Below are 15,763 nucleotides of genomic sequence, written 5' to 3'. Positions count from 1 at the left end.
GGAATCTACAATCGAGGTGATGCTGATGCTAAATTTCACATTCAAACTCAAGAAAAACTTACAACCAGCACAACCGATCAAAATCTATTAAAAAGAAGCGGTTTCCCCCAAATGGGTGAGGCAGACAGAAAGCTGTGCCTCAAACGGCATAAAACAAAAATGTAAAAATATAGAGATTTTACATATAGAATCAAACAGCAGCGACTACAAGGATTCAGAATCCTCCCCCAAACATCACCCGAGCACTATAAACTAACAAAAACCAAAATCCATGTAGCATCGACCTCATCCCACGTTTCAGACGCTGACGCTCGGTTACTTTATGTAACACAAAAACTTTATAACAAATGAAGAAAGCAGCGAGCACACGGATTATATTTAAGTAGTAATAAATCCACCAACTCATACGTCATCTTTCTAAACACAAAACACTCAAATACCAAGAAATTAAATAAATGTGAATAAAGAGGCTCGTGGTCATGAATAAAAGATGCCGAACTTTGGAAAATGTGGAACAATTTAAAACACAAACGAAGAATAACTGCAGATAAGATGCAACCGTACTAAAACAATTGCTCTACCAACAATCATCAACCTTTCACGGTATCAAGAGATGGCCACAGCTGAAGATAGATTAGACTGACAGATGCTTCAAACAGAAGTCCAACACCAACTGACTGCATTAACTAATACTAAAATCATTACAGCATCATTTCATCACTTCCCACTTAATATTGGACATATTCAACTACACAGGCTATGAGAATACAACAGTGGCGGGTTATTCTTAAGCTGGAATATCAAAAACCGACTTTGTCACAGTATAAATGTCACATAACAACCGAGACACAAACGATAATATAGAAATTGGAAAAACTGCCCCATATAATAAACAAACATTATTCATCAAAGGGTGATACAGAAACCTCTGAGCTCCATGAAAACACCAACAGGAAGCAGCGTCACCACCCAATGTCTTTCAGATGGATTCAATGATCATTTTGTCTCCGTCAGAGAAAAACGCATCCAATAAGGTAATCCGATCTTAGGTCAGCTTTAGGAATCACTTCACTACCTGAACTCATTTATCCTGAAGGCAACTCTTTCTGACTCAGACACACGACGTAGCACTAACCTTCTGTTTGGAAGACAACAGTATATTTATGTCATTTATAACAAATCTGTCAGTCACAGGGTCCCGGAGGGGTTATTTACTGGATTACATGAGGCGTTCTACAATGAGAAGGAACACAATCTACATGGAGAGCTTGAGAGTGTTGACATCAGAGGACAAACTACAGCATGTCACATCCCAGTGAAAAAATGTGATGCTGAACAAATCCGTCCCAAAATAAATAGAGATTAATGTCAGAGTCGACTCTATAAGGTTCCTGGGGATCCTCATTGATGATTTGTTCCTATTTAAAATGTCCCATTGATTATAAAACAAAGAAGATGTCTAAATATGCTGCTCTGATTACAACTACTTTTCCTCCGGTGCGATCTTCCGAGACTCGCTGAGTGAATTTCTCCTCCACATGGCACCATGATTCTCCACCAACTCCACCAAGATCAGTATAATCTGTCTCTCCACCTCTAACATGAGGAATAAATACAAAAAAATAAGAAGAGAAAAGAATGGTAAAAGGTACCAGCTTACGTATCGAGTCCAAACAACCACATTTGGAAGGAGGTTCATAAGATAGAAAATAACTACAATTGTCACATTCGGTCTCCTTCTTCAAGAAAACAACGACTCAGAGTCGTGATTCTATCAGCAATCTTGTCCAAGAGTGAGCTGGATTAAGCTGGAATCGTCTCCGAACTGCCCCAAACCTTGTCCGTTACCACTGTGTTCAGAGGAATCTGCCCCTCAAACTATGAAAAGCTTGGTACAGCTTTGTGTGGGCGGCTCTTTCACACGTCCACTTTATTTATGAGGACGCAAAATGACAGTGACCTCTGGGAGCTCTACAGGTGAGTGTTATTATGCACACAATATGTATAATGAAACGCTCTGATTTGGCTCAATTCACAGCAAAGAGACGACCCGAACAACGAGCTGCAGTAAAAGACGCAACATGAACAGGACATGCAAGGCTGACAGGACTCTTTCACTCACTCAACTGTTCTCTGTTATAACGTGTATTCTAATAGTAACACCTCTCAGAGAGAGAGAGAGAGAGAGAGAGAGAGAGAGAGAGAGAGAGAGAGAGAGAGAGAGAGAGAGAGAGAGAGAGAGAGAGAGAGAGAGAGAGTTTTTCTTTCTCCTGGAGGCTCTGTGGCAGCATTATTGCACTACATGTGTATAAAATGAAGGCCCTGGTGAGACATGAGACCCCCCCACAGAGGTCGTGCAAAGTAACTTAACTTCTATTTAAAGTACATATAACTCGTGAAATAGTGCCTCTATACATTAACCGGTGAACTCACTTTACTGCTGTTTAAAATGACCTTAAATGTATGTTCAATATTTCTTTCAGAGTAGTATCTTGTAACTGAATCAGTATTCAAGGAGTAATTTTTAGCTACCAGTAAATTACCGGCGTTTCAAAGCAATGTAGCTATAACTATAATTCAGTCCTGATTTTGAGTAAAGCAGTAAATAGTAACTATAACTGTATTTGAATACCGATTTCCAGTAACTTGCACAAGACAGGAAGGACATGCAGCAATGTGTCAGCCTGGGGGGGTGGGGTGTAAATCAGCTAAATAAACATAATCCATAAGATATAAAAGAAATCCTGTATTTATATGTCAATTTCTATGAAAACAGCATTAAAAAATAAAGTATTTCTCAAACCTGAACACTTTCTAAACAGCTGGACTCTTCAAACTGAACCCACATTCCTTAACAAGACACTTTCTGAAGTAGAAACCCACCCATAAAGGTTCTTTAAAATCAAGCTGGGACTTCACATTTGGTTCTTTAAAGAGAATAAAATGCTCCTTTAAACCAGATCCACGCTCTTAAACTGACACTCGGGACTGGTTGAAACACTGAAACATCTCCACCTGCTCTTTTTCTCACACTCAAAACTCTAAACTCTCAAACTCTAAAATAAACTCACACTTTAATGGAAAAGAAAAAAAAAAAGACTGGACTTTTCGAATGACACTGAAATGAAACTGATTCCAGGATCTTTAAACTGAGCACATACACTTTTCAATCAAGCTTGATATTGAACAGATAATCTGCTTGAACACGTGAAAGTTTAATCTCTCTGATGCCTTCTGTGCGCGTGACAACGGTGACACGTTTTAAAAATCATTCAACACATTTCACTGAGAAGCAAAAGGGGGACATGTTACAAAAAATACATAAAACCTCCAGATTTGTTTTGAAATCAAGTTAATCCATCAGCCCGCACGAGACAATTCGCATTTCTGGTGAAACCTGTTAGTTTAAGCGTTTCTAGTTGAAAACACAAAATAGATGAATGAAAACGTTCCAACAGGTTCAAGTGAAGCTGCGTCACTGAGAACCAAAACCAACTTTCCTAAACTGACCTCCAGCTGTGGAGAGGCTCCCCGTGACGCGCACGCGCGCACACGCACGAGCTATGATACGCGTTTGAAGTGGAGCCGGTGTCTCATCAGCAACAACCCGGGGAGGCTTCGGTCTGCCGCGCCGCTTCCACACGGAGAAGCGCGCGCGCGCGCGCACACACACACACACACACACACACACACACACACACACACACACACACACACACACACACACACACACACACACACACACACACACACACGCACACACACACAGAGAGAAGAAGAAGTATTGGTTGGGTAGAAAACGCTTCCTTACCTCGGAGGTCTGGAGGTCTGGAGGAGGCAGGCCGGCCGCTTCATACCATCTGTTACCGTCTCACGAGGCGCCCAGGCCCGCTGTCAGGCGCTCAGAGTCCGGACAGTGAAGGAGGAGGATGTCCTTCCCTCGTCTGGAAGTGGTGGGTTGTGATTCAGCGGGTCAGAGCAGGCCTCCTGCCCCGACACCGGATAAACTCCCGAAAAGAAAACGTGTGGAGCGCTGTACCGAATAACACTGAATCGAATTAAAATCCTATTGATAATAATGATTAGTATAATAGCAATAATGATAATAATCGAAAATTTTTTACAAAAACGCGTCTCGATAATAGATCAAAATTATTTGGCCTTTTTTTGTCACATTTTAGTACGTTTTCTCCTCAAATCATTTTATGTATTTTTTCTATAAACGTTCGTTTTTAAATTGAAATATTTAATTTCTAATATTAAAAACATAATAACAATAAATCATACAACCACGACGTTTTTCCATTCTTGTTCCCCCCCCCCCCCAGGACTTGAAGCTGCAGTAAATCTGAGCTGGCCTAAAAAATATTTCCTCAATAAATAATTTATAATCTTCCTTTTTATACCTTATTTTTTCTGAAATAAAACCTTCGCTGCAACAGTCTTTGACAGATTTGGGACAGAACTTTTTATTAAACATTATGAAAACAACAACTTTTGTAAGGATTTTTTTTCCACTTGTTGACATGTCAGGACATCGAATAAATATAGAAATTATATGTACAGATATACATTTACAGCACTGTGCAGAAGTTGTTTTTTCACTATTTAGAGCAGCTCCTCAAAAAAAAAATTTTTTATTACTGTATCGGCAATTACTCAAATTTAAAATATCAAAATTAAAGAGACCCACTTGAGAATTTCGTTTCTCGAGTCAATTTTGAAAACTCTTTTGGATAAATTAGTCGCAAGGATATTGAATGTGTGATTTTCGATTTGAGAAATTTGGAACACTCACAAAATTAAAACGTTTTTTTGCAGAGGTACTTAAATGGCGCTTAAACGTTGATTTTTGCTCAGCTTTCTCGGGGAATTTTGGCCCTAATGAGAGCATTTCCAGACGCTGCTTCTGCACAATATTGCACATATATCTAGGCTGCAGAAATCACACGAGTTCTGGTTGACAGAATAATGCATCGAGTTGCATCTTCTACCAATCGAGCAGAGACGATTAAGACATCGGGCTGCAGAAGAAAACACAGCAAGGCCCGAGAAGGAAAATTCAGTCTATAAATATTTTAAGTAAAAAAAAAAAAGGACAGAAAGAAATGAACAAAATTGAGAAAAAAAGAATAAACCTTTTAATTTAATCATCAGGTTGGTGCATAGAGTTTTAGCAGCGAATGCGGGATTCCTCAAATTTACATCCAGTTATTTTTTTTACGCATCAAAGGTCCTATGAGTAGAAAACAACGTGTCCAGTTTGACCTTTTCTTAGTGCATTATAGGCTCGCCTTTGACTTCACACGGGTTCAGTATGGAGGAGGATACCATAGACGATTTGCATGCTGTAACATACAAACATTGTATTAAGACGTTTCGAATAATCCAAGCAACAAAAGCAGGTTTTTTTTTTTTTTTTTTTTAGAAAGAGGGAGACAGAGAGAGAAGGTAAAATAACACAGTTAACCCATTTCTCTACACATTATGTACACGTGGAAATAAATACAGTCTAAAATCTGGCTCAGATAATCTCTTTTTGTCGTTTTTCTTTTTCATTTTAAAACAATAGAAAACTTGATTGAAAATAGTTACAGACGCATCCATTGTTCGCAGTAAGCAGATTGGTTTGCATTTTTGTCCTTACACCTTTTCAGAAGGGGTGAAAGTGGGTGGAGGGGAGGGAGAGAGGGGGGGGGGGTACTTCTGTGGCTTTTTGCATACCCAGGCCTGTACTGATGGCAGAGAAGGAGGAGGCAGGAGAAGGTGTCATGGGTCATGCTTTCCATACATGTGGAAGGATTGGAGATGACTGGAGGTTACCATACATGTCCTGCATGCAGGGTCGCAAATAGGGACGGGGAACTATTAGAACTTGCATTATTGAAAAGTCTCTGCATCACAAACCACCGAGCTCTCTCTCTCACACACACAAACACACAGTCTTTTTGAGATTTTCTGGTGCGTAAAGAAAGGTGGTGTATTGCTTCTTCTGCTTCAGTTCTTCATATATTTTTAACAAAACATCATGTTTGCCACAGTTTTAAGACAAATTTGTCTCTCCCTCTGATTTAAGACAGTCATGTCAAATGTCATTTACAGCTTGATTTCCAGGTCCCGGGCATCTTGTTGAAGTCACAGCAGCATGGGCCGATTTAAAAGTTCCTTGCACAGTCTCATCAATCTGTCCAGGGTCAGTCAGTGGGCGTTGCACGGACGTGCGTAAAAGTGTGCCACAAAATAGTCCCAGGGGTCCCAAACGAAGTGGCACGTGCAGGTGGTTCAGTAAGACTTGTCCATGTTCTGTTGCGCCAGAGGAAAAAAAAAAAGTCTGCAGGGTAAGTGATCCCATGTGCCCAACTGACAGGCTGCAGAAGTTTAGACTAAACACATTTAAGACTGAAGATGAGCGCGCAGACGAGCCCGCAAGAGTTTGTTTCTGTCGAGAAAATAGCTGTAAACAAAACACAAACGCAAAATACAGTTTCAGTTTGTAACAGGGGTGTTTCGCGGGGGGGGGGGGTACCAGTCTGAGTCTATGTTACAAATGGCCAGTCTTTCACATGAAGAACTCGGCCTGTTTCCCGGATGGATCTCTCGTGCTCGCAGGTCCACCAGCATTGTAGGTCCGGCTGGCCAGCTTCTCGTATTTCTCCTTGTAAAGATCTCGCTCCTTGGCCAGGCGAGCCACGTCCTGCTTCAGTTGCTCTACTTGGCTCTGCAAGGTGCACTTCTCGGTCTCCAGCATGTGCCTCTGCTGCACGCGCTTGAAGCGGCAGGACTGTGCGTAGCCGCGGTTCTTCAGGGTGCGCCTCTTCTGCTTCAGACGGATCACCTCCTCCTTGCTGAAGCCGCGCAGCTGCCGGTTGAGTTCCCGCACCGTCATGCTGACCAGCTGCTCGTCCGAGAAGCGGTCCTCCAGTCGGGCGTGATGGCCGTGATGGTGGTGGTGGTGGTGGTGATGCCCCTGGTGGTGGTGCGCCGCCGAGGCCGCCGACAGGTCCTCCCCGACGTACTGCTGCCCGCGGAAGCCCTCGTAGGCCTGGTGGTGGTGATGGTGATGGTGCGCGTTGCCGATGAGGGCCTCCACCGCGTCCTCCGGGGTCAGGTTGAGTGCCTCCGGGTTGATGTGGTGCTGGTAGCTGGGGATCCAGTACAGGTCCTCCAGCTGCGGCTTGCCTGCGTTGTTGTGATTGTTGTTGCCGCTGCTGTTGTTGCTGCTGCCGCTGCTGTTGACGCCGTTGGCGAGGCCCTGGTTGGGCTGCGCGCCGGGGCTCGGGGCGCAGAAGCTGGGCGAGGAAGGCACGGAGGAGCACGGTGTGCTGATCGGGGTGGAGGAGAGGGAGCCGGACGGGAGACGGTGGCAGTAGCGGTCGGCCTCTGGCGGCTCCTTCTTGACCTCAAATTTCATCAGGTCAAAGTCGTTGACGTACTCGATGGCCAGAGGGCTGTTGGGCAGCTCTGCGCTCATGGCAAGATCGGTGGCCATGTCAGTCCATGCGACGACTCCTGCCCTCACAGCCAAACCGACGGCGGGCAGCCCTCTCGGATACAGATTGCGAAGGGGAATCAAAGCCCGTATGGTGTATATATAGACACACGCACACGCCCGGTGCGTGGGGGGCTAATGCAGCTGGGCCGGCGGGTGGGTGGAGAAACTTATTAAGGCTGCACGTCCCTAAGACAACTTCTATATATAGTGGCGTGAATATACGTATGCATGTAAATGAACTTGTACACCTGCCAGTTTGCCTCCGCTCGCTGCTCTTGTTGACAACTTATCCCAGGTCAAATGCACGCTTTAATACCAGGAGCCCCCCGGGGCGCTTGAAACTCGAGCCCGGTGAATTTGGAGACACCAACCTGTCTTGTCCTCGCTTCACCTCTGCAGCCCGCTCGCCTCCGTGTGATTTACTGTCCCCGGTTCTGCTCGATCAAGTAACGCGAACAGATTTCGTCTCCTTCGCCTCGGTGCGTTATAAATATTTTCCAAACATCCTTCTTCCCTTCTTGCTATTTACAACTTGATCGCGAGGTCCCACAGTGTGCGTGATGAAGTCACCGCAGCATGGCCCGGATTAAAAGTTTCTTGCACAATCTCTTCAAGCTGCGCGTGGGACAGTCGGCTGGCGCTGCGTGCGTAAAAAGTGTGCTAAAAAAAAAAAGAGAGAGAAAAGAAAAAGTCCAAGGGGTCCCAAAGAAGATGCACGTGCAGATGTTGTCAAAGTTCATACGAAGTGGAGCTCATATGAACGGTCCCTTGTGTTGCTGGTCAGTCCAGGTATTTCATTCAGGCAGCCTCTACTCGGGCTCAGCTGGGTCGCGAGTGGTCTCAGGAATTTTACACCAAAAAATGTGGTGAATTCCGTTTGTTTGATTGGTTTGTTTGTTTCTTGGCTCCAATAGAAATAACCTCCTGCAGCTCAGCAGTGCAAAGCACGCAGTGTCACTGAGAGGCTGGAAGGCAATCTGCACTTATATAAAGACAGCGAGTCCCCCAGACGCCCCGACCCTCCCACCCTGAGGTGTGATGGGCCAATGGGAGGAGATCACAGCCGGTGTATTTGCATCCCCCCCCCCCCCCCCATAGAAAGAAAAAAAGGAGACTGTACAGTGTGGCCAGTCGAGGAGAGCCGAGTAGAGCCGAAGGAAGGAGGGAGGAGAGAGGGAGAGAGAGCGAGAGAGCGAGAGAGAGAGCGAGAGAGAGAGAGAGAGAGAGAGAGAGAGAGAGAGAGAGAGAGAGAGAGAGAGAGAGAAGAGAGATCTGAGCGCAGGGGAGAACAGGTGCAGCAGATCCCCCCTCTAGTGACCGGGCGAAGGCAACTGCACGGCGGCGGAGCGCAGTGAGATGACTTCTCCGGTGGTTTCTCGGAGGAAAAATGTTTACTTGGAACAGAGAAGCACTTCCACGGGTTCACTTACGTAAAAGAGGCACGCGCGTTACACGGAGAATAACCATTTACGCGCGGTTTACGCAAATCAAGGTGCACAAAAATGTACTTTTGCTTTTAAAGGTTTCCTAACGGCAGAGCAAACTTTTTTTGTGCTTAATTACTTTACTAGCAATTGAAGACGAGTATGTGATTATCGTTATAGTTACTACTTATGGAGGTGCTATAATCGTTATAGACGCTTATTAGTATATGTTACTTTTACCAATAAATGTTTATTTCTTAAATTGTTACTTATTGCCTGTCATGTTGATTCTGGCTCATTTTATTAAGTGGTAAGATGTTATCTACTTGTGATTGTCGATGACACGTGACCACATGAATTATGAGTTAAACGAACAAAGATAAGCATTGTTTTTATTATATCATGATATTGCAATCACAGACACGATCACTGTAACCAGTTTTCGATTTGTTTTTACATTGAGTACATTAATTTGCGCTGAAATATGAATTTTTTTTTTTTACAAGCTTTGGGTTTTGATTTGGGATTTTACGCTGCAATTTTTGGTTCTTACGGTGATGCTTTTTCATTATCATCGCTCAAGTCGCAAAACAAATCATCCTTCCTGCACTCTGACTACAAATACAAACTGATAATTCGCTAAAAATGTCCGAGAGAGAGAGAGAGAGAGAGAGAGAGAGAGAGAGCTCATCTTGACCTGCAGGTGATGACTGACAGGAAACGTCTGACCAATCACACTAAAGCTGAGTACAGTAAAATACACTCTAACTGTAATCACGTGCTGATTTTTTTTGTATTTGTAATGTCGTTCCTGTGCATTAGAACTGTAATTGAGTGCTAATTGTCAGTGAAGGCATTCTTCTGCTACTAAATGTAACTGTACTTATAACTGGGATAAAGTACTGACTTGCATCAATTACTTCACTACTATATAAACTGCCGACTCCAGGTTTTAATCTTTAGCAAACATTCAAGTAAATCTACCAATGTAAGAAGTACATCAATTGTAATGAAGTTCACGTTTCTTTTCTGTAGTAAAGTAACTCCCCTTCAATTTAAAGGTGCAAATAGTAACAATTACTGTGATCAAGTTCTAAGTTTTGCTCCACTCCTTCTTAAACAGTAATGAAGTACCAGAACTGTTTTCAAGTACTCATTTTCAGGAACTAGAACGTTATTTTACCGACTTCTTTGAAGATGTAGTAACTGTTATCAAGTACTGATATGCAGCAAATAGTAGAATCAAAGCTAAGTACTAAGTTTCACTAACCACTAGTAAAGTATATATACTGTTTTGGAGCAGTAACTTGTATCGTTAACTATATTTAACTAGTAAAGCATTTCCACTAGAATTCAGAATGCTAATAAGTAACCAAGTACACATTTTTGTATTCAATTACCCTTTAAAGCACCAACTTACAACTAAATACAACCTCCATTCAGTAAAGTAATCCCCTTCTACTCAAAGGGCAAGCAAGTTACAAGAAGTATAACTCCATTACTATTTAAAATGGTGAGAAGTAACTAACTCTGTTCAAACGTTTCATCAGACTTCCTTATTGTGAAAAGTAAAAGTCTTCATTCTCGTCTATATGAGCGCAAAACCGAAGAATTATGAAGAATTATGAACTATGGCGCCAAGTTAGACCCCCTCCCTCTTATTAACCTGATCAAAAACGGCTTATTCAAACCTTTTCTCATCGTCTGGCCCCTTTGGAGGAAGCCGGAAAACGACTCTGACACCACAAACCACCAAATCTATCAATCAGGGATCGATTTAAGGCCGCGCGCACCTCTGCCAAAGTGAAGAAAAAAAAATCAATGAGCATTTCCACGGGAGGGGCGCGCGAGGACGCCGCGCTGAAGCTGCGCACGAGGTTAAGTGTGATTGGATCGTCCTGCCGGGTTTCATTCGCAATTAACCACAAATTGCATCTCGACTCATCTCCGCGCGGACCCGCGGGGGTAATTAAGCGCGGCCGCGTGCGTCTCCGGCGCGGACATTCGTCTTTTAGTGATTCTGAAGGGAAGAAGAGGAGCTTCCTCCTCCTCCTCCTCCTCATCCTCCTCATCCGCACGCGGATGTCGGATGGTAACTGAGTACACATCTTCCGTCACTGCACACTTTAACTTTGACTGAATGACTTTATACTTTCTCAAAACTGACCCCTGTTAATGAAAAGTGACGTCGACGTGACGTCAGAGACGTAAAACGCAGATCAGCACGGCCGGCGTTTCATTAAAACCTCTCACATAAAGTGAGGATTTCGATGGCTTTTACTTTGAAGGTACTGCCTATTGATGATTACAATTGTTTGTTTAAATATTTTTTTTCTGATTTAGTCTAATTTAGGCTACTATACTCACCAGAAGGTGCAAAAATACTAAATAGTACACCATTTACAGAAACAGGAGTAAAGCTACATCTGGTAAAAGTACTGGTTGTGAAAGTTTTTTCAAAAGAAATCCCAATCTTTACTGTTTAATGTAAAAAAAAAGAAAAGAAAGTGTGTTGAAAATAAACCTGCTCAGTCATCAATTTTACTTAAGTTACAAAAAGGAGTATAAGTTGCAAAATATACTTTAGTACAAAAGCAAAAATGTATTTGTTCTCCCAATGATGACCAGAGGTGCTTAAAGTACTCATATTTATCAAAGTAAAACTAGGAAAGTACCAGTGCTGACATGTGCTCAAGTCCTTAAGTGAAAATGTATTTTTCAATACTACATAGCTTTATTAGTAAGAAAGTATGGGTGTGGATGTCCTCAAGTACTGAAGTAATAGTATATTTGTCGATGGCACAAAGGAGCTGAAAGTACTCATACTTCAAGTGCTGATACTTGTGTTCACAAGTTTAAACACTAAACGTAGCAATTAAACCTCTTGATTTCAGAGTACTTTTGCCAACACTGCGTCATTGTTATTAAAACACATATTTATATTATAAGTGAAGACTCGCTACTTTCACTGTAAGAGTACTTTTGGCACATCGCTGGTATTAAAACTGTGTTTTACTTCAGTGCTTCATCAAATGTCAGAGTAGTTTAGTACAAAGTCGTCTCAGTATTCAGGATCTTAAATTGCACTTCCTCTTCAGTAAAAAGTACTTTTATGCCTTTATAGAATAGTTTTTTTTACACTTTCTTACTTTTTATTTGTAATAAAGTGACACTTCAGTACCTTTATCAGAGTTTTCTTATAAAGTAAATAATTTTCTTACTTTCCTTGGGTAAAGATGTTGTCTCAGTACTTTTTTACACTGATATTTCTAGTGCTGTGGATAATCAGAGTACTTTTAGCCACTCTGTATATCATTGAGATTAGACATCTTTACTTGATTTTTAGAACTTTTACTTGAAGTCAAACAAAGTACAGATTCTGCAATGTACTTAAGTCAAGACATTGTATTATTTTTTTTTTAATCAGAGTCACTTTTACACACGTGTTTGTACTTTGATCGAGATACAGAATACATCTTTTGTTACACCATCAGATTGAAAATCTCTTTACTTCAGTACTTAAGTACAAGAAGCAGTACTTTCGAGCTGTAACTAAGAACGTCAGTACTCTTAGCACCTCTTTGTACCGTTTATACTGTACTGATTATTACTTGTAAAACAGGATTAAAAATATATTTTTTAGCTTGGTACTCAGTTACCTTTCAGAAGCAGTACTTTCCCACTCTCCCTCTTAAAGTACCGGTTCTAAAATGTACTCATGGAAAGAAGTTGTCTCGCTTCTTTTAATGTTGTTTTACACAAGTATGTGAGTACATTTAGAACACCTTTGTACTTGAGTGCATTAAGTAGTTATTTATTAACATACTGACATACTGAGCCTTCAGTATGTCAAGAGAAGTCAGTGCACCATGAGGATGAAAAATTACTTTTTACTTCATCAGTTAAATACGTTTAAATGAATTGACTGATTTTCCTTCTGACCAAATGATATACCGGTATATATATATATATATATATATTTTATTTTTTTTTTCCCACACAGGTATCGGTGCCTCGGCTTGTGTGCAGATTGTGAGTCCTTTTGCCTCCTCGGCTGATACCTGAGTGATATATCTGGGCGGGAAAGTGCCTCCCGGCAGAAAAACACAGGTGGCTGTAAGTTTAAGTTGGCCAGACGTGGACAGGAACACCTTGCACAGCTGCTGAGCTTAACTTCCAGTCCGAAGTGGGCATGAAATACGCGCCACCCCTCAGCCTCAAATCTGCTGGCATGGATGAAAAGAAGAATGTGAGATGAAGGGATGGAAATCATATCAGGGGTTTTTCCAAGTCATTAGGAGATTTTTTTCTTCTTCTTCTTTTTTTTTATCAAATAAGTAGGAGCTGGCCCTCGAACGCCGAGCTAAGCAGTCTGCATTGAAACGGCACATTTAAGAAGATCTGCCGTGGTCCATTCATTGTCAGGGAGAGGGGGAGTGTCTGCGGCCGAGGGCTTGAGACATAAATTTTTGAAGTCAGGGTTTTTCATTGTGCCTTTGCATATTGGGGACTTCGCTTGCGAGCGCACTTCTTCCGACTTAAAGCAAAACGGACATCAGCAAGGTGGAGGATCAAGCTTTGTTTGAGCCACTGCAGCCAGCATCCACGGGAGGCGGCTCCGGGTTATCGGAGGCCCCCGACGCTCTTTGTCGCCGCCGCTAAGTCAATAATGCGGCCCGCACAGGAATCAGCTTTAATTGTGCTGGAGATGTGTGACGTGCACATATATGTTGAGGAGTGTGTGTGTGTGTGGCGTCGACAGAGAGGCTTACTTCAGAGAGCCGGAGTTTGACCACATCCGAGGAGCCTCGCTTGTATGGAAATCATGTTTGTTCCCCAGAGGGACAAAAAGGCTTTTTTCTTTTTGTTTGGGGTCTGAAAGATGCAAGAAAATGTTACTGAAAGAAGAAAAATATGAGATTCTTAAAAAAAATAAAATAAAAAAAGAATAAATAGAAGGATGAAAAAGAAAATGTCAATTATTCATCCTGTAAAATAGTAAAAAACAACATTTTCTTGAATTTTCTCCCTATTTTATTGCTAAAAAAAAGATAATTGAACCTCTTCTACTCTCTGTTCTTGAAGACAAACAGTTTTTTTTTTATTTCTCTTCTTTAAAAGAGATAATTGTATCAAATAAGTGAGATAATGTCACTTATTTTGTGAAACTAAACTAATTTAATGGGGAATTTATTTTTTGCCTTGCATTGACCCATCCTCTTTGTCGGCTGTGCAGCCACGTTACGGCGCTCCGGGGTGCTGATAGGGGTCAAGGGTCGTGCCCTGGGACCTACAGCAGTGACACATCAGTTGTGGGATTCAAACTTGCAAACTCCTGAGACCAAGTCCATTTCTCTAACCTCTCGGCCTCCACCGTCCCCCATTCTACTTCATTTGTTTCTTTTGAAAACAAGAAAACATTCATGACAAGAGGTTTTAACTTCTTTATTCTTCATTCTAAAATGAAAAGGAAGATTGTTTTCCTCTTTATGAAAAACACAATTGTACTTCCCTACATTTTGACTTTCACTTTTGGTCCAGCTGTACTTTTTATAGTTTTTTGTGGGTTCTGAAAACATCGTGCTGTGTGTGAATTTCTTAGAGGCCCCCTCTTACAGTTTTTCCAACAACTTCACATGGGTGTTAGGGGTCCAAGTGTATTCAAAGGAAATTGCCCCAAATCCAGCCTCAGTCCTGAATTTCAGTCTAAAAGCCCCTCTAGTGAGCTCTACTGAGAACAGGCTGTTTCTGTGTCTGTCCCTTTAAGTGCTGATGAGCTGTATCTGTCTGTTTTCCAGTAGAATTTGTGAGGAGGAAAAGAAATTGCGCCCACTTGTAATTGTTGCAGCCCCCATCTACCTGTGGGAGGGTCAAAGTGAGTATCCACCACCGGAGGGAGTGGCGATTTCCCCAGATGATGTCACGAAGGGAAAAGTCAGCCTTTTTATAAATGAACATGGACGTCGAAGTACTATGTAAGTAACCTGTTACAGACTTCATTAGTAAATCAAAGCTCCTTTCGCGACAGTTATGCCGTGTCTTCTATGGGACGTTACTAGGAGACTAACACGATGGTCTCTTCCATGCTGACTTGATCTATATTAAAAAAATTTTTTTTTATAATAATTCTATTTTAGTATTGCAAGTTGGCTTTCTGCACTTATTCCCTCTCCCGGCAGGTTTCTTTCATGGTTTGCTTAAGCTCCTTCATGGAGTTAACTTGTTTTCTTCATGCTTTCTCCAACACTTTCAGTCACTCTCAAGCAACCGCCGTGTCAAATTCAAACAGAACTGATATTGCTGACATCCAACACTCAAATGTTGTTTATGTAACCCCGATTCTCATGTGAAGGCTATGAGAGAGGGCCTGAGTTCATATCAACAAAAAGTAATGGGACACAACAATAACTTATATACCCAAATTTCTGGACATTTATTATAAAACAAAAAATAAATTAGAGCAAGACAATTTCAACCAAGGGTTCTCTTAAAATGAAAACTATTTTACGCTAAACCGTTGAACAAATGAGGTTTAAATCTTATGGTCAACAGAACTGGTTTCGCAGAACCTTTTTAACTCTTCGAACTCAAAATAATAATCCTTCACTCAAACAAAAACAATCTTCTACTTTGCCAATAAATCAAAAATCCTTGTAACTCTCTAGGCGCTTCGTTTATGCAACAAATCATCAATCAACAAAAACAACCCCAAAACAAGATAATTGAATGGTTAATCACACCACCCACCCCTCCACCCGGTACCACTGGCAAAAGGTTGGCGGCCGGCCTGTTTCGACGTCTGGGTCCGGTGAGGCCCAAACTTTCTGGCCGCTTCGCTCAAGGAGCT

The 15,763-nt window shown here is 41.9% G+C and overlaps 1 protein-coding gene across 1 annotated transcript; it reads right to left on the bottom strand.

The window, feature by feature from the left end:
• Positions 1-4,453: 4,453 nt before the first annotated feature.
• On the bottom strand, positions 4,454-8,445 carry mafaa (MAF bZIP transcription factor Aa). The gene has a single exon (XM_080473443.1). The coding sequence runs from the start codon at positions 7,487-7,489 to the stop codon at positions 6,560-6,562; it is 930 nt and encodes a 309-aa protein (XP_080329569.1). The 5' UTR covers positions 7,490-8,445; the 3' UTR covers positions 4,454-6,559.
• Between the last annotated feature and the right edge of the window lie 7,318 nt (positions 8,446-15,763).

Source organism: Lipophrys pholis (assembly GCF_963383615.2).
Source record: "Lipophrys pholis genome assembly, chromosome: 10".
NCBI lineage: Eukaryota > Metazoa > Chordata > Actinopteri > Blenniiformes > Blenniidae > Lipophrys > Lipophrys pholis.
The sequence above is the reverse complement of the archived record's forward strand: the minus strand, read 5'-3'. Positions and strand labels throughout refer to the sequence as shown.